At 43.3% G+C, this 20957-nt stretch overlaps 2 protein-coding genes and 1 long non-coding RNA gene across 7 annotated transcripts in view; 1 reads left to right on the forward strand and 2 right to left on the reverse strand.

The window, feature by feature from the left end:
* The window catches only part of PPM1F (protein phosphatase, Mg2+/Mn2+ dependent 1F), a 28379-nt gene extending 28098 nt beyond the window's left edge, over positions 1-281 (reverse strand). Inside the window, exon 1 of the mRNA XM_039504934.1 lies at positions 1-281. Within this exon, the coding sequence (XP_039360868.1) occupies positions 1-176 (176 nt within the window). The 5' untranslated portion in view covers positions 177-281.
* The window catches only part of LOC120386095, a 22669-nt gene continuing 1988 nt past the window's right edge, over positions 277-20957 (forward strand). For 2 of the 3 annotated variants that reach the window (XR_005589524.1, XR_005589522.1), the window contains exons 1-3: positions 277-331; positions 12757-12964; positions 13802-14015. This is a non-coding gene — a long non-coding RNA (uncharacterized LOC120386095). Of the gene's footprint in view, positions 332-4944; positions 5047-12756; positions 12965-13801; positions 14016-20957 lie in introns of those variants that run through there. The other variant, XR_005589523.1, reaches the window with a different exon arrangement.
* The window catches only part of TOP3B (DNA topoisomerase III beta), a 23769-nt gene continuing 15928 nt past the window's right edge, over positions 13117-20957 (reverse strand). For 2 of the 3 annotated variants that reach the window (XM_039504932.1, XM_039504933.1), the window contains exons 11-17: positions 20576-20722; positions 19640-19813; positions 18627-18755; positions 17976-18125; positions 16719-16819; positions 16244-16445; positions 13259-13740 (exon numbers count right to left, since the gene is read on the reverse strand). In XM_039504932.1, the coding sequence (XP_039360866.1) occupies positions 13259-13740; positions 16244-16445; positions 16719-16819; positions 17976-18125; positions 18627-18755; positions 19640-19813; positions 20576-20722 (1385 nt within the window). Of the gene's footprint in view, positions 13741-16243; positions 16446-16718; positions 16820-17975; positions 18126-18626; positions 18756-19639; positions 19814-20575; positions 20723-20957 lie in introns of all 3 variants that reach the window. The other variant, XM_039504931.1, reaches the window with a different exon arrangement.

Genomic DNA, 20957 nt, shown 5'->3' on the forward strand with positions numbered 1-20957 from the left:
CTGCCGCCCAGGAAGCGCCTGGCCAGCTCCGCCAGCTCCCCCGGCGCCTCGGCCCTGCTGAGGGCGGCGCTGCCCTGCGCGCTCCAGGGCAGGGGATCCTCCGGGCCCAGCGGGGACGGGAAGTCCCGCAGGAGGGAGCCCAGGACACCCCGGGCCGCCTCCGCGGGCAAGGCCATGGCCGCGTTGGTACGGCCCGGCGGGCGCGGCAGCCACGTTGGTACGGCCCGGCGGGCGCGGCAGCCGCCTTGCCTGGAGCGGGGCGCGCCACGCGCCGCAGGGGGGGTGGGGTGCGGGGCGAGGCCACCAACCGCCCGAGACGGCGGCTGTAAAGGTAACAGGGAGGGACCAGCTGCAGGGGGCGGGGCCAGGAGCCATCCGGCCGGGGGTGGGGGGTGTCGGGAGCAGGGCGGGAGCTGCTGAATGGGCGCGAAGTGGGGGTGGGGAGGGCTCTGGCTTCACTGGGAGGGGTGTTTACACAGGGAGCTGCCCGCTGCAGTTCAGCCAAGGCCAGTGCTCAATTTGGGGCAGCCTGGCTTGCCATGGATGAGCCCCAGCACCGCTGGGCTGGGCTGGTCACAGCCCCCGCCACACACACACACGCCGCTGGGCCTGCTGCGCCAGTTATAAACGTAAAAAATGGCTTGAGCCCCAGCACCTCTTTGAACCAGGGCCGGCTTGAGGGCGATTCGGCCGATTCCCCGGAACTGGGCCCCGCAACATCCCAAAGGAGCTGCCTTCGAAGTCCCGCCACTGTCTTTGGCAGCAGCTCAATTGCTGCAGCAGAGAACGGTCCCTCTGCCGAATTGAGCCCCGCGGTGCCTAAAGTCGGCCCTGCCTCTTTCATTACAAATTAAGCCTAGGGAGAGCCAGGGGGGTGACCTCGAGAACTTTCCCCACCACCACCATTTTCAATTTTTCTATCAAAGAAACAAAATATTGCAAAGGATTTTTTAAATGCTTCACACAGCCACCTGACACTTTTCCACTGGAAAACGCTGATTCTCTAGCACAGAGCATATGATTGGGTCAAATGTTTCACCGGAAAGCAGGCCAGCCAACTGCCCCCTTGGGCTCCTGCCTGCGCATGCCCAGAGCCTCAACAGGTGCTCCTGAGGCTGCCCTGCTCCTTTTGAAATTCCTTTTGGAGATGACAGGTTTCAGAGTAGCAGCCAGGTATCTGCAAAAAGAACAGGAGTACGTGTGGCACCTTCGAGACTAACAAATTTATCTGAGCATAAGCTTTCGTGAGCTGCAGCCCACTTCATCGGATACATGTAGTGGAAAATACAGTAGGAAGATATATATACACACAGAGAACATGAAACAATGGGTGTTACCATACACACTATAAGGAGAGTGATCAGTTAAGGTGAGCTATTATCAGCAGGAGAGAAAAAGAACTGTTTGTAGTGGTAATGAAAATGGCCCATTTCCAGCAATTGACAAGGAGATGTAAGGAACTGTGTCTGTGGGTATGGCTACACTTAGAGCTGTACAGCGCTCCCGCAGCAGCGCTTTGAAGTGCAAGTGTGGTCCCAGTGCCAGCGCTGAGAGAGAGCTCTCCCAGTGCTGCAGGTACTCCACCTCCCTGTGGGGATTAGCTTACAGTGCTGGGAGCCGTGCTGGGAGCCGCGCTCCCAGCGCTGGGGCACTGTTTACACTGGCGCTTTACAGCGCTGTAACTTGCTGTGCTCAGGGGGGTGTTTTTTAACACCCCTGAGCGAGAGTTGCAGCGCTGTAAAGCGCCAGTGTAGCCAAGCCCTGTATGTGTGGGGTGGTGGGTGGGTGGGGAATAAGAATGGGGAAATAGTTTTACTTTGTGTAATGGCCCATTCATTTTAGAGATGGGAAATTGTCCACAGGCTACAAATTCTGGTTCCTTAGCTCCGCTGCTGAGGTATTACCACAGCAATCCTGCTTCGTAGGCATGCAGAGCAGCTTCAGACATTTGATGCATGTGCTCAGTTGAGGAGCCAAGGGGACAAGATTCCCTTATGACCTCATTCTAAAGTAAGAATCTTCCCCTAAGCCTAGTGATACTGCAGTACAACAGAGTTTTGGTTAACCCTGCAAGGCAGACGCTCCCACGCTAGAGCACAGGGCCTGGTGCAGGGAGCCATTTACCCTCACCCTTAACACACTGTAACTGGCAGGTACATCCATCAGGTTAGAGGGACAGAAGTTACTAATGATTTAGGAGTGGGAGTTAAGACATGCCAGTGTAAACTAAATATGTATGGCTCGGGGGGTGCATAGTTTTGTGGGTTAGAGGCAGCATAGGTATTTTTCACCTACACTTAGTTATTGGCACTGTAGGTGTTATGGAAGTTTTTCAAGCCCTGATGTTCATATCCCAACTTTGGCTTCCATTCCCCCTGAAATGATAAACCTTGGCTTTAAGAACACTCACATTCTCAGCTATAGCGGGTTCCTTCCCCACAAGTGATTCTTTTCAAAATGGATATCTGCCACATCTTCAAGGAAATAAAGTACCCCTGCTGCACAGCCTTACACATCTGTTTAACTTTAAGCATGAGTTCCACTGAGATTAATGGAACTAGTCACCATATAAATGTAAGCACGTGCATAAGTCTTCGCAAGATTGGAGCATAAGCAACTCAGTCCTATGTATTCCATCAATGAACCACTTGATCCCCTGCATTTCCATGTTTCTGCCATTTGTCTCCTCTCCCCTACTATGTTAATGACGGCAGTGTGACTAGGAATTAGCACACTTTAAACCTATTCCAAAATCCTATTAAGTAGTCCAACAGAAGGGGCAGCAGCAGATCTAGTCTATAGTAATAATGTCAAACAACTTAAAAAAAACTCAAAATTTGAACAAAAAAGAAGAAACATTTATTAATCTTTCAGGATTTTTTTTTAAATCAGCTGAGGTGATCAAAAAATTTTCAAAGTTTGAAATTATTTTTGCAAAACTATTTTTAAAAGGTTTATGTGATCAGGGTCCCAGTGGGGGCCAGCTGTAGTCACTCAATTAGGGTAAACTGCAAAGAATGGGGCAGACAATCCCCAAAAAGCTGGTGGATATTCCAATACTTAGATTTACCAAGACAGCATAAAACAGCTTCTTAATTACCTCACTGGTTACTCAGAAGTCAGAACAACACAGTTACCTTAAAATGATCCAGCCTCAGGCCTCCATCCAGGTACTTAAGTCAAATACAATGAAGATGCCTGAAAATCTTATTTCATCCAAAGGATCAGACACATTACCTCGCAGATTAATGAATGTTTCAGATCTTACCCAAATACATGCTACAGCCAATTCTTATTAACTAAACTAAAATTTATTAAAAAACGAGAGAGTATGGTTAAAAGATCAATATACATATAGACGAGTTCAATTCATTGAGGTTCAGATTCATAGCAGAGATGGTGAGCTTTGTAGTTGCAAAGAGTTCTTTCGGAAATAGTTCATAGGTTATAGTCCAATGTCATTGCAGGGTGTTCTAGCTAAGTCCTTTTGCCTAAGCTTCCCCTGTATGAAGCCTCAAGCAGATCTGAGATGACAGAATCAGGACCCAAGGACCTTTTATACAATTTCATGTCCTCTTTGACAAGTTGGGAGTTCCTCTGGGAACAAAAGGTAATTAGGATGACTTTGAAGGAGGTCTATCACCAGTACTTAGCTATAGAATTAACATAAGACAATTTGCTTGTTCCTCCACCATTTACAGTATATTTCAAAGAGATGAATACCGAGATATCTCATGTTTACAATTAATTTAAATGCTAGGATGTTCTTTTGATCTCTGAACTATCAGAATATAGCATAGACAGGAGCTGTTGATTACATTGTCTACCCTACTCATACATATGTAAATACACAAAACCACAAACATTATCCCTCCACATGTCTTTTGAGGGTTATTTATTTTGCAGGATGTTTAACCCTTTCTGGCCATGTGTCACAGTTTGATTTTCCCTCCTGTTTCTGAACCAGCTTTAGTAACTAATTACTTTAATTAATAGTGTTGACTTGTCATCAACCATTACTTTGAATTTCATCCTCATCTACTGGCACCTCTGATAGAGAAATGGAAAAGTATCCAATGTGTCTGAATGCGCCCCTGTATTCACACCCGACACAGGGTGTGACCTCTATGCTGCTTGTGAGGGGCCCACATTGGGAGTTACAGCAGCAAAGTTTTGTGAGACACCCAGGCTGCGAGTGATGTACCGAATACTTGGATCCTAATACCTAAACTGTATTCTTAAATTTATACACCTACATTTGGGTTATTGCTGATTATGCACTATATGTATCTGATGACTTTAAAAACAAACTTTGTATTTGAGGATAATCTAAGCATTAGATTACAGACACTCTTCTCTTAACCTGTGTACAGATGTACAGACACTCTTCTCTTAACCTGTGTAGTATATAATTTTTAACATTGCTTCGAGATAGCCTATTCATGCAGGAGGGAGTTGCCACCCCTTCTTGGTTAGCCAGCAATGTAATGCAAGGCTCAATTGTCTACCATTGCCCCATCATAAGACAGTCAATGGAAAACCATCAAAGTCAACAGCAACAATCAAAACTAGCTCAAGGTAAAAAGTGAACATTGTAACAGACAGGGGATGGCCCTGTCTATGAATAAAGACAAAAAAGACTGTTCTAGTATAACCCAGAGTGGGTAGAGGCACTCTGGATTCATTCATTGAGGAGGTATCTATTAGAGTGGGGATGTTTTCATGAAAGGTTGGATCCTGGTTCCCATGAAGCCAGACAGCTCTGCAGTATACTGGACTTTGGGGGAAAACCTTCTTTATTAGATAGGAAAGATGACTATTTGTAACTGTAGGCCCTAGTTCGCATTTTATTATTTCATTTTGTATTGTAACCATTTGTTTCCATCACTCTGTTTCTAATTGAATTTTTATTCTTTTAGAATAACCTACTTTTGTATTATTTTAAGTGCTCACGAGTGCTGTGTGTTATACAGGAGCGGTGGTTTATGGAAAACTGGTAAACTAGGGTACACAGCTCCTTTGGAGACAGAGGACCCTTGGATTTTTGTGAGTAGCCAACACCAGGAGCTGGATTACAGGGAAATGCTTCAAAGGGATTTGGGTGTCCCTATTGTTAACCTGCAAGGCAAAGACAGGGCTGGCATAGCCCAGAGGAGTGCCCTTGAGTGGCTAATAAGTTGGTGATGGTAGGGAGCTAACACCCAGCTACCATGGGCAAGTCTACCTCACACTAAAGATGAGGGTAAGAAGGTGACTTGGTCCTGGGTACTCTGAGAACCATCACAAGCACCCACCTAGAAGAGTTGAACCAGATGCATCTAGGCTACAATGCCATTCTTCTGATTTGATCCATATAGTCTAGAGATGGACAAGATCTATTATTTTATCAAGTGCAGGACTGAATTTATTTCTCTGGTCTTCTAGTTTTCTATTTAGTCTATGCCCCAAGAGATGGGCCTTTTAGCACTTCCCTCTGGAGACTATTACACAATCTAACAGCTCCGTCAGAAAGTCTACCCTGATATGAAATCTAATTGCCTAAATCTCCCTCTTTGTAACTTAAAATCCTTAATCCTAGTTATATTCTAGCCTCTCCTCCTTGACCCCAGGAAAGGCAAAATGTCATCTGTGCACACCTTAGCCATCTTCAGACTCCATAGACAACAGCAGTTTCCAGTGTGCACTTTGAGCTGCTGCTGGTAACAGTTTTACCTTCTTGTTGGGCCAAGCACCTGTTTGCAAAACTGCCTTCTCCAATTCTACATTAAAAGCAAAACAAAAAAACCCCACCAACAATCTCAAGCGACAGGCGCACACAAAAGCAGAAGCAAAACTTGAGCAAGAGCATTGAATAGCTCCAAGAGGAGCACAGCATAGGCAGCGCACACCACACAGCATGCAAAATAACATACCAAATGGTGCTGTGTTGTGTTTGACCTAATGGAGCCATGAATATTGAGTCACTGAATCACAAGCTGTAAAAAGCCAAATATTCCAACCATCCAGAGCATTCTAATTATTGATTTACAGCAGGAGAAACCTGAAATGTCATTTAACAACTCCACTTTTAGATGCCACTCACCATGGCTTAGTGCCTTTCATATAAACTGCTCTGTATTATGGTGCTATTTAACAGAGGGATTCTTGGCCTCTATCTTGTAGAGCTGTGGGTTAAACACAGACATTTCTGCTTCATTTTTTGCTAGATTAGCTCAAATGTCAGAACACCATACTTGTCTACCTCTTAGCCACAGTCACCTTGAAAGTTGTGCAGTATCCAGAGCACAAGCCCCTCCCAATCCAAAATAAACATCACTAAAATCCAACAGGGCCGGTGTTTTTCTCTGATAGACATGAAGGACAAATTCATTCAATTATTTCAGTCCAAGAACTATTGGAAATACTACCTTTGCACTAGAGGGATTAAAAAAGATTCTATGCTTATCACTTCCTAACTGTGCAATAACTAGTTAATCCACTATATAAATCAAATACTATAGTAGCTTCAAGATGTAGTCCAAAATAATGGAGTGACGTAACCCATTTATACATAGAATTACTATTTTGGAGGATGAAGGAACAAAAAGCCGGCTGCTGGAAAGCCAGGGTAGAGTGCAGTACCCAAGAACCAAGAGTTCCTAGCCACTGAAAGGTGAAAGCAGCAAAGAGTCCTGTGGCACCTTATAGACTAACAGACGAACTGGAGCATGAACTTTCATGGGTGAATACTGAAAGGTGAGTTTCCTTACACCAGCAATTCTCAAAGTGTGAAGCTGGCCATCTTGGAGAGCCTCCAACAGAACAGGAGAAACAGTCTTGATAATTTTCATTTAAAATTCAGCCAAAACAGAACCATAGGAAGTTAAAGCAAAGCAAGGCTATCTTATAGGAAATATAGTCTGTGCTCCATTGGTTTATACTGACTGGCTTTTGCAAAGTCCCAACTGGAAAAGTGAGAGAACAAGTAAGGGAAATATATTGGCTCCCCCATGACTGTTAACTTACCAGAATTCACAATTTGTCCTCCCATCCCCGCTATGATTTTTCTGAAATGGGGAAAGTCTTCCACAGCCTCATTAACAATAATTGTTTCAAAGACAGTTAGAAGGGATTCTATGACTGAGACACCCTATTAAAGTGACCACCAAATTCACTGTTCTGTTTATATATCAACCCTCTTCCAGAAGAATGTAAGAACGGCCGTACCAGGTCAGACCAAAGGTCCATCTAGCCCAGTATCCTGTCTACCGACAGTGGCCAATGCCAGGTGCCCCAGAGGGAGTGAGCCTAACAGGCAATGATCAAGTGATCTCTCTCCTGCCATCCATCTCCATCCTCTGACAGAGGCTAGGGCACCATTCCTTACTCATCCTGGCTAATAGCCATTTATGGACTTAACCACCATGAATTTATCCAGTTCTCTTTTAAATGCTGTTATAGTCCTAGCCTTCACAACCTCCTCAAGTAAGGAGTTCCACAAGTTGACTGTGCGCTTTATAATTATATACATAGCAATCACTTCATCCACCACTAAAATGCAGCCACCTCTAGGTTGAAACATGGCAGCTGCTAAACTGCAGACAGCACCTCTACACCATTTAGAACAAGAATATGGGGCCAAATCCTCAGCTGGTGTAAAATAAAAATTGAGGATTGTGTCCAATTATACCAGCTTTAGAAAAGAGTTGGCCATTGTTACCAGTTTATCTGCCCATTGTGCTGGCTGTTGACTCCATTACGGAACTCTGCTGGGGTAGCTTTTCTAGCTGACTATAGATTAAGCAAGTTCAGCAATAACTAGAACTCAATGGACTTCAGTATTGCTGCATGTAGCTGCAATGTATTGAATCCCTGAGTTCCCCCCCCCCGCCCCCATTCTTCCCAGACATGTCTACTCAAGACCGTTTAAGTTCCTGTTTCTTCCCCATCCCATCAAAAAAAGCTGATAATACACATTCACATATTTTGGAACACGAGAGCTATCTCTGGAAACAAAATTGGGAGGGGTCTTTGTGTTAAAACCCTGTGCATTGCTACATGTGGGTAGCTCACAAGGGAGTTTGTAAAGTTATTTGAAAATATAAAGGGCTACGTAAGAACCACATGTCGTCATAACCTTTACCACAGGCTTTAAATTACATGGTTCAGGGCTCAGTTCTTCAAGGGGCTGAGCTTTCCAAGCTCCTGGTAATGGGAGTTTAGGGCTCTTCTCAACATAATGCAGCATCAAGCCCTGAGTTAGCCACCTGTTAAAGGCTTTTCTGCTCCCAAGTTATGTTTTTTAGCCAGCTGGGCCAAGTTCATTCTAACCCTGCTCCCTCAGATTTTAAATACACACTGAAAAGAGAAAAGGCCATTAGCAACTAAGACCCCAATCCTGCAAACTGCTCCACATGAGCAAAGCCCTGTTCTTGTAGAGTCATGTTCTTCTCACACTTTGGGCCCAAGAAAGTGAAAGTGGGTTCTGTCATCTTGAGCCTCAGCTGAACGGGATTTGAAAACAGGCTTCTCCATAGGTCTAGATCTAATCCCAAAATTTTAAGGTTTGAATCTGGTGATTTCATTCTCAATCCCCCCAAAATGCAGGGGAAGGCACAGATTTTAGATGATAGGTCGGTGGCTCCATCTCTAGCTGTTCTGGAAAAGGTATGAGGGCGAGAGGTTGTGAGAACAAGTTCTATTCCTGCATATTGTATGTGTTTCAATCATGGTATAGTTTATTCACTTTTCATTTCGTTTCTGAGTCCTGAAACCCTGAAAGTATTTTGGAAAGACAGCAATCTAGGAAGTAAATTCTAAACCTGAGAGGCTCTCAGGTGGGCAACTTCAAACAAATTAAATCTCTGTAGGGGATGGAACACACTAGAAGTACCCTCCACCAGTAACATTACACTTTCTTTTGAGAGCAAAAATTACCCAGATATAAACAACTTACATGAGTGAGCCCAAACTTAGAATAAATTAGTCCTCTCTTGCTGCTTGCCTTAACATTACCCTGTCTACCACCCATTCAATTATATCTTTGTCCTCTGCATTGTATCTGTCTTCCCATCCAGAGATCACATCCCTTCTCCCTTCAGATAAAATCATCTCTTGTCCCCAGTTTCTTTGAAGTCCAGATTCTGATACTCTCACTTGTCTTAAGCCTCTTTCTTTCACTGCCTGTCCACCTTATATAGCACCTATGTTCCCAAGAAGCCTAATTGTTACTCCAGCTGTGACCATAGGGTGCATTAGTGCCTCTTCAGGCAGGGACAAAAATTGCAGCTGAATACTATAAGTCACATCATTTATTTTTGTCGTCTTACACATTGTACAGGAGCCAACTGAAGCCTGCGCACAGCCACTTCCCCCCCTTCTCCTTTTCCAAAATAGATTGAAAAGTCACAAACCACGCATTTTAAAGGAAAGGTTTCAAATAATACACACAAGTTATCCTCACAATGAGTTTACCCTAGGAAAGTAATGCAAGGGTAGAAGAGATCAATTTTATAAGCTATAGCTCAGGGGTTCTCAAACTGGGGGTCGGGACCCCTCAGGGGGTCATGCGGTTATTACATGGGGGGTCACAAGCGGTCAACCTCCACTCCAAACCCCGCTTTGCCTCCAGCATTTATAATGGTGTTATAAATTAAAAACACTTTTTATATATTTAAGGGGGGGGTAGCAATCAGAGACTTGCTATGTGAAAGAAGTCAAAGGGGTCACCAGTAAAAATGTTTGCGAGCCACTGCTATAGCTCCTCTGTAACTTGACAGATCTGACTTTTCACAATAAGATCCATAAGCATGAGATAGACAAAGCTTACCTGAATGCTAGAGATGCATCTCGGGCCTCGTCCATTTCAAAATTCTCTCCCCCTTTTGTGCTTTTTAAAATACAACCCAGAATGTGCCTTTCATCCAGTCTGTTTTAAATAGATACTCAAAATTCCCAGTCACCTCACTGTTCTCGCCTTCTCCTGTTCTGTGGAAAACAATTGCCAGTGACAGCTTGACGTGCAAGTCTTCACCACACTCAGAAGAGGACAGGGAAGATAACCATGCCACCAGACACTCTGCTTCCTTCCCCAGACCTGAAGAAGAGCTCTGTGTAGTTTGCAAGTTTGTACCTTCCACCAGCAGAAGTTGATCCAATAAAAGGTATTATTTCACCCACCTTGTCTCTCTGATATCCTGGGACCAACAGGGCTACACCACCACAGCAAACATGCCATTTTAGTTATTCTTTGCTGCTCTCTGCTGGGCCATTTCCATCCTGCAGCAATCAGGGACCAAACCCTGCCAATACGCTCAAAGGAAAGATCATTTATAAAGACACGGGCACTTGGGAGTCTGAACAATCTATTAATATATTTTAAAAGCAAAATTGAATAAAGACACCCTCAAAATTACAAACTAGAGGCCCACCCCTGTGATGTCAGTGGCAGTGATGGCACTCTGCTGCTGGAGTGTGCACAGATCAGGCCCCAAGAGAAATAGAGGTCCTACATAGATAGAAGGGGAAAGGTTGTCTATCTGTGGCCAGAAGTTATAATAAAAGCAATTTCGGAAGGGAAAAATGTTCTCAGGTATTGTTCAAAAGCAAGGAGGAATGGCGGATTGCCAAGAGGATATGAATCCCACACTTTGGGGGCAATCACAGCATATACCGCAGCAGAGTCACCACCAATTGCCAGTCTAGCACATGGACAGTGGAATCTATTAAAGCAGATAGGCATTTTATTCTGCCCCATTAGAATGCTGCTCAAGGAGGAAGCACAGAAGAGCAGAGAGGATTAGAATAGAACGGAGTCAATGAGAGCTCCCCAATGGATACGAACATAAATGTTTGTTATGGGGCTGAGAAAAAACAAACAAAAACTTTAAGGCCTGAAAAGAAGCTATCCCTTTAATGCTTTAAAGCTCTTATTCCACTAAGATTCAGTGTTTATAGAAGAAAAAGAACACTTTATGCAAGAGACAGGTTTAGACTGTGACATCATGCCTTAGGCCAGGGGTTGGTAACTTATGGCACGCGTGCCGAAGGCAGCGCACGAGCTGATTTCCAGTGGCACTCACACTGCCTGGGTCCTGGCCACCAGTCTGGGGGGCTCTGTATTTTAATGTAATTTTAAATGAAACTGCTTAAACATTTTAAAAACCTTATTTACTTTACATACAAACAATAGTTTAGTTATATATTATAGACTTATAGAAAGAGACCTTCTAAAAACATTAAAATGTGTTACCAGCACGCAAAACCTTAAATTAGAGTGAATAAATGAAGACTCGGCACAGCACTTCTGAAAGGTTGCCGACCCCTGCCTTAGGCCTTGTACACACTAGTGCTTAACTTCAATATAACTTAAGTCGCTCGGGTGTGTGAAACCCTCCCCGTGAGTGACGTAAGTTACACCAACCTAAGTGCTGGTGTGGATAATGCTACGCTGGTGGGAGAAGCTCTTCAGTAACATAGCTACTGCTGCTCGGGGAGGTGGAGTAAGTATGCTCTCTCCCAGTGGCATAGCGTTTGCACTAGCAGCGCTATAATGGTGCGGCTACACTGGTACAGCTGCGCCGCTGTAGCGATTCTAGTATTGACTTGCCCTTATTTGGGTTCGGTGGTTCAGAAAATGCATAAAACAGACCAATAAAAACAGCAGGGCTCTCCAGCGCCATTGGCCGCGGCTTGTCATTTTTCTATTGCCAGCGAATCATGCAACCAGTTGCGGGGTGTGTATTTCATGCTGGAATGCAGTTCTCAGTTTTAAAACATACAAGAGCAAATGCCTATTTCGAGCTATGGTAAAAACCCAATATATTTATAAACATTTATTCAGACAGAGATTTATCCGACACCCGTCGCTTCAGCATCTGTGTTCCATATAAAATTTTGATGGCACCCTGCTTTTGAACTCAATTAACCAGTGGTAAATCTAGCATTTAGGGTACAGATGGCACAAACCCTATTCATCATCAGCTCAACAGTAAACAAAAATCCAGGAAACGGTGATGGCATATTATTCATGACGAGGGTCAGGTTCTGTACTATGCCTTTCAGAAAATAAGTGCAGCTCTTACGGATTGCTCTACTTTACAGCAGCTTTATCTGGCTGCCTATGGAGCTGCTCTGCAGTCCAGAATTGCTGGAGCCCAGAATACTCTTAGCATTCCTCCTCTCATGCACACCATGTCTTCTTCTGGAATGCCCCTATACCAGGGATCATGAGAGAGGACAGCAGAGGGCTGCATATGCCCACCCCACACGCCTCCTCCCTATGGGAATGCTCCTTGGACCCTGCTCCTCCCTTTTATGCGACTAGAGCACATAAAAAGGACTAGAACAGGGGGTCAGAATTTGGCCCCTAGCGAGGTATTAACAGGAGTGTCTTATGTAAGACACGGAGGTAACTGTTTCACTTTACTCAGCACTGGTGAGGCCTCAGCAGGCATACTATGTCCAGTTTTGGGCACCACACTTTAAGTACACTGGAACAGGTTACCTAGGGAGGCTGTGGAATATCCATCTTTCAAGGTTTTTAAGAACAGATTAGACAAACACCTGTCAGGGATGGTGTATATTTAAGCCTGCCTCAGCATGGGGGAGATGGATGAAATGACTTAGTCTCTTCCAGCCCTACATTTCTATGATTCTATAATGTTCACTATCATACCGTCATCTTCATACTCCTTACAAATCCGTGGGCAACATTTTCCTCATATAGTATGTAATTACAGCTTTGACGTGATCAGTGCTGCTTTCTTCCTATTGCAGGTCCTGATTTGACAATTTAACAGCCCATCATCATTCCTCATTTTTGAAGACCCAGCCTAAAAAGATGCAAATGAGACTCATTTTCAAAGCCTCATTTTAAGGTTACTGATCTTAATCAGCTCTTATAGCTCTGACAAAAGCTACTAGAGAATGATACAAAGGGAGAGTTTAAGTGTCTTTTTCTACCACGTACAGGTAATTCTTATAGGTAAGTTTGCAGAATTTTCCTCCGTCCCCTCATGCACTGTGCCCAGATAAATGAACTCCAGTTCAAATTTTAAAAGGATTCAGAAGCATGTAGTTGGTCAGGACTGGTCACCCAGGGGGATTTTTTTTTTAGTATTTGCATTTATGTGAACAATTAACTTTGTACAAAGATCCCAACTGTTTTACTTTTCTAAAAAAAGACAAAATTTAAGTGATCAGTGATATTTTTAAAATGCACTGAGAAGAAAACAAAATTTTATACAAAGTTTAATTTTTAATAGCTGTTGTGTGAGCATTATACAAAGTATGCAGCCAGAGCTGCCATTTTGTCCTTGGGTCTCTTTGGGTTGGGTCTCCCTCCAGGTCTCCTGCCCTTTCCTCTTCCTCGACCCTGCCTTTTCCCCTGTCCTCCACGGTGCATAGGGTGCCTCGTGGCAGCGTGCTTAAGCTCCACCAGGTCCTGGAACACAGGGTCACAGAAGACACAGCCTGAATGCTGTGTCTCATCACCAGGGAGGGGAGACTTAGCTTTATTAAAATCCACATCCACGAGGGCCGCATCACACGACTCGCAGGTCTCTGGTGACACTCGCACTTTGTGGGCATTCTCAAAGAAGTGCACAATCACATTGCATTTGTTGCAGGCCATCTTCCACTTGGGACCTGATGTTGGGTCTAGTACCAGAACCCCGTTCTCGCATTCCACACACTGCCCGATTCCAAGCATGCTAAGCGAGTGCTGGCATGTTGGGTGGGTACACTCGTTACAGCCCATCCCTAGGGAAAAGAGTAAAACCACATAATCAGAAACTTCGTGTTCTATTTTTGCATTTTGCAGGAAATGTGATGTAGGATTTAAACAGAGCTAAAGGTACCCTATATACCCTAAGAATCCTATGCACAATACAGTGGGTTAAGGATGGAGTCTCAGGCTTAACTCAGTCTTCTCAGCTCAGAAGTCTAGATGTGGAAACAAGGAGAATTCAGTGAAGAATCTAATGTTAAAATAAAGATGACCTACTGATATAAAATTGGGTCGAAGACTCAAGTAGGTAAGACCCCATTCCGACCAACCCATTACTACTCTGATGTTTGCTGCGGAACTACTCCATGGAAGTCAACAGTGGAGCTTACAGTCTCAGTGACTCTGAAGCAGGACATGCAAAACCCTTGCTCTGTACTGCCACTGTGATTGCTCTGAAGAGTTCTCAATGTCGCTGTACAATGAAGAGTAATGGAGAAATTTATAAGGAAAATAAATCTATTTTCAGTGAGACAGTGTATTATGTCCACTTGTCTCATATGGAGACTGTAAGCTGTTTGGAGCAGGGAACCACCTTTTATTGTGTGTGTGTTGTATTACCATAGCACGATGGAGCCCCAATCCACAACTGAGGCCTCTAAGTGCTACCTTAATATGAACGAGAATAATGAGGATAAAAAAACCTGGCATTTTAGCTAGAAGTTAGTCTCACAGTTCCCAGGCTAAATGCATTTCTGACCCCTTCCTATCTCTCCTTGAGTGCACTCCTCTTTCAGGTATCAGGCTTTGAGGCACCACTTTGCCTGTGGTAAAAAAATCACATGATTCCAGCACTCTCAGACCTGTCTCTGGGCTGCAGTCCCTTGTGTACCAACCATGATTACCTCTACAAGACTGACTTCAGTTCAGTACCTGCAGTTCCCTTTCCTCCAGGAGCTACAAGTAGTGGTATCTAGTGACCAGAGAGCCCTCTCAAAGAAAAGTATTGCTTATTTAGAACAAAGCATTTCAGAGAAAAAGATCTTAAGACACTGACCAAATCTACACACATTCCTGTCTTTCCCTTAAATTTACCATTCCCTTGAAGCTAGGGAAGGCCCCAATTGTTTCAAACAATCCTGCAGAACCTGTCAGTCTGTGTTCTCCAGGGACAGCTCATTGACAACTCCTCCCTTCCTCTCTCTCAGGATCTTTTATCTAGAGCCATTTTGTTTCCTTCTTGCCTGCTTTTACAATAGCCTCCCATTAAGCTAGACCAATACATTCCTATGGGATGATCCAATAACCCAATATAGCTACACAGTGATTATCTCACTGATCAGGTCACACACAGAATTCATAAAATTATTACACAGCAGCTCCATGTCTGCCACAATTAGATCTATGAAACTTAGCATATTAGTTTGCAAGTTATTCTCATCGGAATGCTCAATAAGATGCATTGAATATATTGAGTGTTATGAAGGATACCCTGCACGTGCAGAGAGACTGCTTTCTAATTTATTTTGATTTATAAAAGCTGCTGTAGTTGTCCATCCAATGCTCAGAGTGCCCACTTTATAAACTGAAAAATAACAGTAAAGGGGGTTTTCATATAAATAAATCCCACTCCACATTACGGGTGTTTAGAAAAAGGCTCTTTTTTAACATAACTGGCCAAATAAATATCATATTTTTCAATAAAATTATTTATTTTGGGGAACTGTGGCAAATATTTTGCCAACACAGACAAACTTGGTGGAATTTATCGAAGTAAAATGGTCAAAAATAACCTTTGAAAATTAGAGTTGAGCTAATAATGAACAAATTTTAAAAAGTTAGTGAATAAAAAGAATTTAAAAATTAGTTAATCCCCTATTTTCCCTGCCTTTAACTCATTGCTTTACCAGCTCTAGCAAGTACCTTTTCTCAGTCTAAAGGAAATTCACAGCAAGTTTCAAGATTAGTTCAGATGTTAAAACCAATCACTGTAGACAGGGATTTATCAAGGAAATTCTTAAGTGCAGATACAGCCAGAAATGTGACTGAAAAAAATAGCACCTTCCTACTCAAGAGATCTGTTGCTGTGTATATTTAACTCATAGCCAATTACTTCATTGACGAACAATTTTAAAGAATTCCTTTTAGCACATAAGAGCCAATAAAGTTGTGAAAGAACAAATTGGTTTCTACTATTCCTCATGCATCATCAACTGAACTAAAATCCAATTGCAGAACCTTTGTTAGTGACAATCAAGGAGCAGAGAGAAGTCCCCAGTTTGTTTTTAGAAACTTGGTTAGAAAAAGCACTTTTTTCAGCTCTAAACTCTGCATATTTGATATGGAGCCTTTGGGAGGCAACAGATATAGACACTTATGATTTGGTTTTGAAGTTATTTAACTGAACAGAACAGCATTTTAACCTTTGTACCACTGACTGGGAATCTACTAAAAATGCATCACAAAAGACCAACAAACAACTGATTTAAAAATTGTTACAATGTGGCTGATCATTCTATATCTCAATGGAAGCTCTACCTTTTTTCATGTCCCTGAAGGGTGGATGGTTGTAACAGTATGGACACAGTGGGTAGCTCTTTCCTCTGGATCCGGAAGACCACAGCACCAGCTCAAAGTCATCCAGGGGGCAACGCAGCTCTTTGTAGAGTTTGATGGTACCATTCTGGGGAAGGCTGTATGTTTCATCACAGTGAGAACAATGCAGACGGCTTGGCTTGGCCTGGAAATAGAGTAGGAATCTCCAAATAAGCAACAGCTCTGATCCACTTTGTAAGGTTCAAAACCTCCAGTAACCCAACTGTTATTGCCACCTGGTCTGCTCCATGGGGAGAACCCGCTTTGGGCCTTTGGAGAAGCTCTATTATGTTGTACAGAGAGGCATCTGAGACAAGATACAGATGAACCCAAATGTATTAAGGCAAAAGATATTTTTAACTATTGATCTTCAGCAAGTAACTTTTGAAGTATAAACTCAATCTCTACGTTACCTTACCTGGATGTACTTCATAAAACGATGGCATTTGCCACAGCGAGAAAGAGGTTTGCCTGTGGCAGCTAATGGTGAAAAAGACACTTCCATCAATTCATCCATACCTGCAGAAAAGAAATTGCATAAGTGTTGGAACCCTGCTGCTACCTTTTTCATGGCGAAAGTCACCCCTTTCTCTGCACAAAAAGTCTGAGAAAGGAGACTGTTGGGCCAGAAGCAGATACAATATTTAGTGACAAACATGCTGTATCTGTACACTCTGTCTGCAAAATATATGTATCAAAAAAGCTTTCTAAAACAGCTGCATTGAGCATGCATAAGACATTTTATTTCAGCCAGTTTTAGTGTTTTGCTTCTTAATACCTACCACCATCCATCCAGGTGACAGATTTCAAGTGCAACTTTGTGTGTGCTGTTGTGATGGGGTGTATTCAGCCTTAGCAGCTCCCAGCTGGGGGCCCCGCTGTCCTACCACACCCCACCTCAAGAAGCAAGTTTGTCTAGAGAGGCTTCTCCAAAGTGGCTATTTTGGAAACCACACAGACCTGGCCCTCCAAGGGCGTGAAGGGCTAGTAACAGCCAATCAGGACCCTGCTGGCCCAGATAAAAGGAGCTGTCTGCCCTTACAGTTCAGTTCCAGGCTCAGAGTAGGATCAGAGGGGCTGGGCAGGTTGCTCCTCTCTGGCCAAACAAATGTAAGGAATAGCCACGGTTCGTTTTTCTGGATGCATTTTGCAAAGCTGAGTTTTCAGAGAGAAAGAGGACCTCAGAATCTTAACCCTGAGATAAAAGGTGAAGCTAAAGGACACAGGAAAGAAGCAGCAACTAACAGAATTGAGAAGTACACATGGCTGTTTATAGGGTCCTGGGTTGGAACCCAGAGCAGTGGATGGCCCTGGGTTCCCAACCAGCCATGGGTAAAGTGCCATAAACCCCAAGAAAGGTCTGGAGCTTATTTGGGAGCCCGAATAAAGGGCTGAATTTAAAGGGCCCAGAGCTGGGGCTGAAGACCCTAGGCGAGGGCAGACAGACTGTTAGTTTATCAGACTATAATAACCTGGAAGGGGTTCATTTGGACTTGGTGACATTGCACCCTGACACTCAGAAGCACTCCAGAATGAGTGTCCTGTTAACAGCTGTTCATCCAAGTTCTCTGTGTACCTAGCCCCTTGAAAGATCTCCTAAAGAATTATGGATTCTCTCAAGTCCTTACCAACAATTAGCCAGAGTTGGAGAACTTTAGGTGTGAAGGAGCCTTACCCGCAATAGAATCAACAAAGTAGTGAAACTTCCTTTTGAAGATATCAAGGGTGTGCTCCAGAACCTGCTGATAGTTTGCTTTGCCTTGAGCTATCAAGTTGAGTTGCTTCTCTACTGCACTACGGATTGTAGGCAGCACCAGCTCTGCATCTAAGAGAAAGTCAGAGAGACAATGGGGAAGCAGCAGACTAACAAGAAGGGAGATTGGCAGACAAGACGGGGAGATTTGTCAGACAAATCGCTCTCAAACGAACAAAGAATGCAAACTGAAAAAAATAATTTTTTAGTTATAATGCTAGGGATTACAAGTACATCATTTTCAGACAAATGTGATTTGTAAGTTGGCAGTAGCCTTTTAAGATCTACTACTTGGTTTCTTCTCTATGAATCCTCCTGTCCCTAGAGATGCAGTCATTGTGCTTTTCCTCTCTCTCAGGGGGTGAAGAAGAGGCTTTCTCCAGACATCACTGCAGCTCAGCATGTGGTGGGGGGACAAACTGTGCACAGCCTAAATCCTATGCTTCCATGACAAGAATGAGCTCTGCAGTCCGGGGTAGTGAATGATCCTTAAAATCTCTCGGTGTCCAGATTTGGCCAGGAACATAGTTAAATGAAAAGAAAATGACAGAAAATAAAACAGCAGCAACTGACCTATTTTGTAGTAACCATGAACCAGAACAATGCCAAGGTTTGTAGGTTTCAATCTGCGACCACTCTCCACTGTGACGTAGTTCCGCTGGCAGATATTGTTAATGTGAACTGGGATACTTGCATCAGTTCCTGTCACACACAAACACAACATCCTTCTTGAACACAAATGACAACTTTACATGCAATTATTCTAGTCTCTCTTCCCCTTTCCCGGTTTGTAAGTCAGACATTAACTCTCTCTCTCATGCCTTGGACAAAGGCTAACATTCAGTTCTCCCAACTTTTCCACATCATTCTCCATTTCTCACCTACTTCTTCCCTTCTTGCTTAATAATTCATATGTTCTTTTCAAATCTGCAGGAATGACTTTTCAGTTACAAGAATTCTGCAACACATACTTTGCTTTTAACTCTTTTGCTGCTTCCAGGGAGACCGCTATTATGGCAACAGCTTTCTCATATTATACGTTGTCGGCCAATATATCTATGAATGAAACTCCAGTAGAATAAGGGGGATAACTCGGCCTCTTCAGCAAGACTGGAGGTGTGCAGTTCACTGTACTTAGGAAACAGTTTAGGTAAAAAATAAATATTGTAATACTGAAATGTACATGCTACATTAAAATACCAGAGCCAACATGTACAAAGCATGCTGTAAAGGCAGGAAGTCAGTCCCTGGATGGAGGGAGCACATATAATCTCTGGTTAATTGAGGAGTAACACTGATGGGGTTATGCAAGGAATACTGTTTGGTGCTCCTTGGCCATAAGAGTAGTGGACGTGAAATGAGATGAGGATAGGAGAGAAGAAGGAGGGAGAAATGTGCGGGCAGATTCTTGAAGGCCACCTAAAAGATGCCAAGGACTTTGTGATTTGACAGGAAACATAAGCCACCATTGAACATATTTACAGGAACGCTAAAAGGCCATTCCTGATAGAGAAACTTCAGAAGGGCAACTCCTTGCCCTCTGGGAAGAGTATTACTTTATCATGTAAGGGAGACAAAGTTCCTACCAATGCCATGTTTTTCCATCAGTGTGATGAGTTCTGCTTCAGTCAGGTAATCGGGAGGATTTGTTTGTTTCTCCAGCAGTTTTACTTCACTGACTGGGAAAATATCTCCTTTCTCACAGTTGGGGAGGCTCTCCTCTAAGGGGATGCTTTGCCAGGGCATAATCTCGGTGAACCCTGTAAATAAAAATAAATGAAAGTTGTGGAATGGTTCAGTTTCCATTAGGTAAGATACTTTCTAATTCTAACTGGGGCTGACACAAGTCAAGGCTGAGAAGCTGACTTAATGGTTGTTTGCACTGCCACACAGAAGATCATGGATACCAGATTCCTGTTCCCTAAAGCGAGGCTGGGAGCATTAAGGAAATCATGCACTGAATCTGTAGAAAGAATTGCTTCCACAACCCATCATTAACCCCTCTGTGTTGATTCTGGAATGCTGTTGGCAGGCCCCAAAAGTCAGCCCTCCTTGGCCAGAAATAGAACCGTTGTCAGATCGAACTTCAAAGGGGCAGGAGGGGTTTTTTAAAATACCAAGTGTGATTAGGCAAGATTAGCACAAAGCCTTAAATTATTTCCTTTTAGCACCAACAATGAGGTTTGCCTTAGCAAATATAAATAAAAGACTGAAGAGCATACAATTTAAAACAGTTCGTGTCTCCTCCTGTGTGCAGGGGCAGTGCTGCTTAGCATGTTGTGGGCACAACTGGAACAGAAATCCTAAAATGGGTCACACTAGGAAATCCAAGTGTGGGGATGAGAGCAAGAGTTGGTTTATTATTTATTTTAATATCTCAAAAAAATGCTTTAAATCCCCCACGCACACCCCCGGCCTCAAAACCCCCGCTTTCAATTTAATTCCTCTTCAACTTTTTATTTGGGGGTAGGGGGGGGAGAAAGTCATAACTAACCAAACTGTTGTTCCCATGTTTTCCTTACCTGGTGAAATAACCATCTTTCCTACACAGGTAAAATGTTCAGGACCAATAATAAAAGAAATGGTGGTTTGGAGATATTTGCAATCAGCACAGAGAGTGGCAATGAAATGTCTAGTGATATATTCATATAATCGCCATCCATCACCACCTGAAGAGACAACACCTTGTTACCCACATAAAATCTAATCATGTTGCTCTATAGAATACTGGTTTGAAAAAAAAAACAGTTTTCTATAAACTTTTCAGGAAAAACTGGCACTTAAAGTTAAACAACTCTAAAAGTTCACCTATTTTCTCTTTTAATGTTTCTTTCTTGAAGTCCCTGTATACTCAAAACACATTAGAATTCTGCACAATAGCACTGGAATTAGTTTATTTAAGCT

The sequence above is a fragment of the Mauremys reevesii genome, linkage group 18, assembly GCF_016161935.1.
Source record: "Mauremys reevesii isolate NIE-2019 linkage group 18, ASM1616193v1, whole genome shotgun sequence".
Classification (NCBI taxonomy): domain Eukaryota; kingdom Metazoa; phylum Chordata; order Testudines; family Geoemydidae; genus Mauremys; species Mauremys reevesii.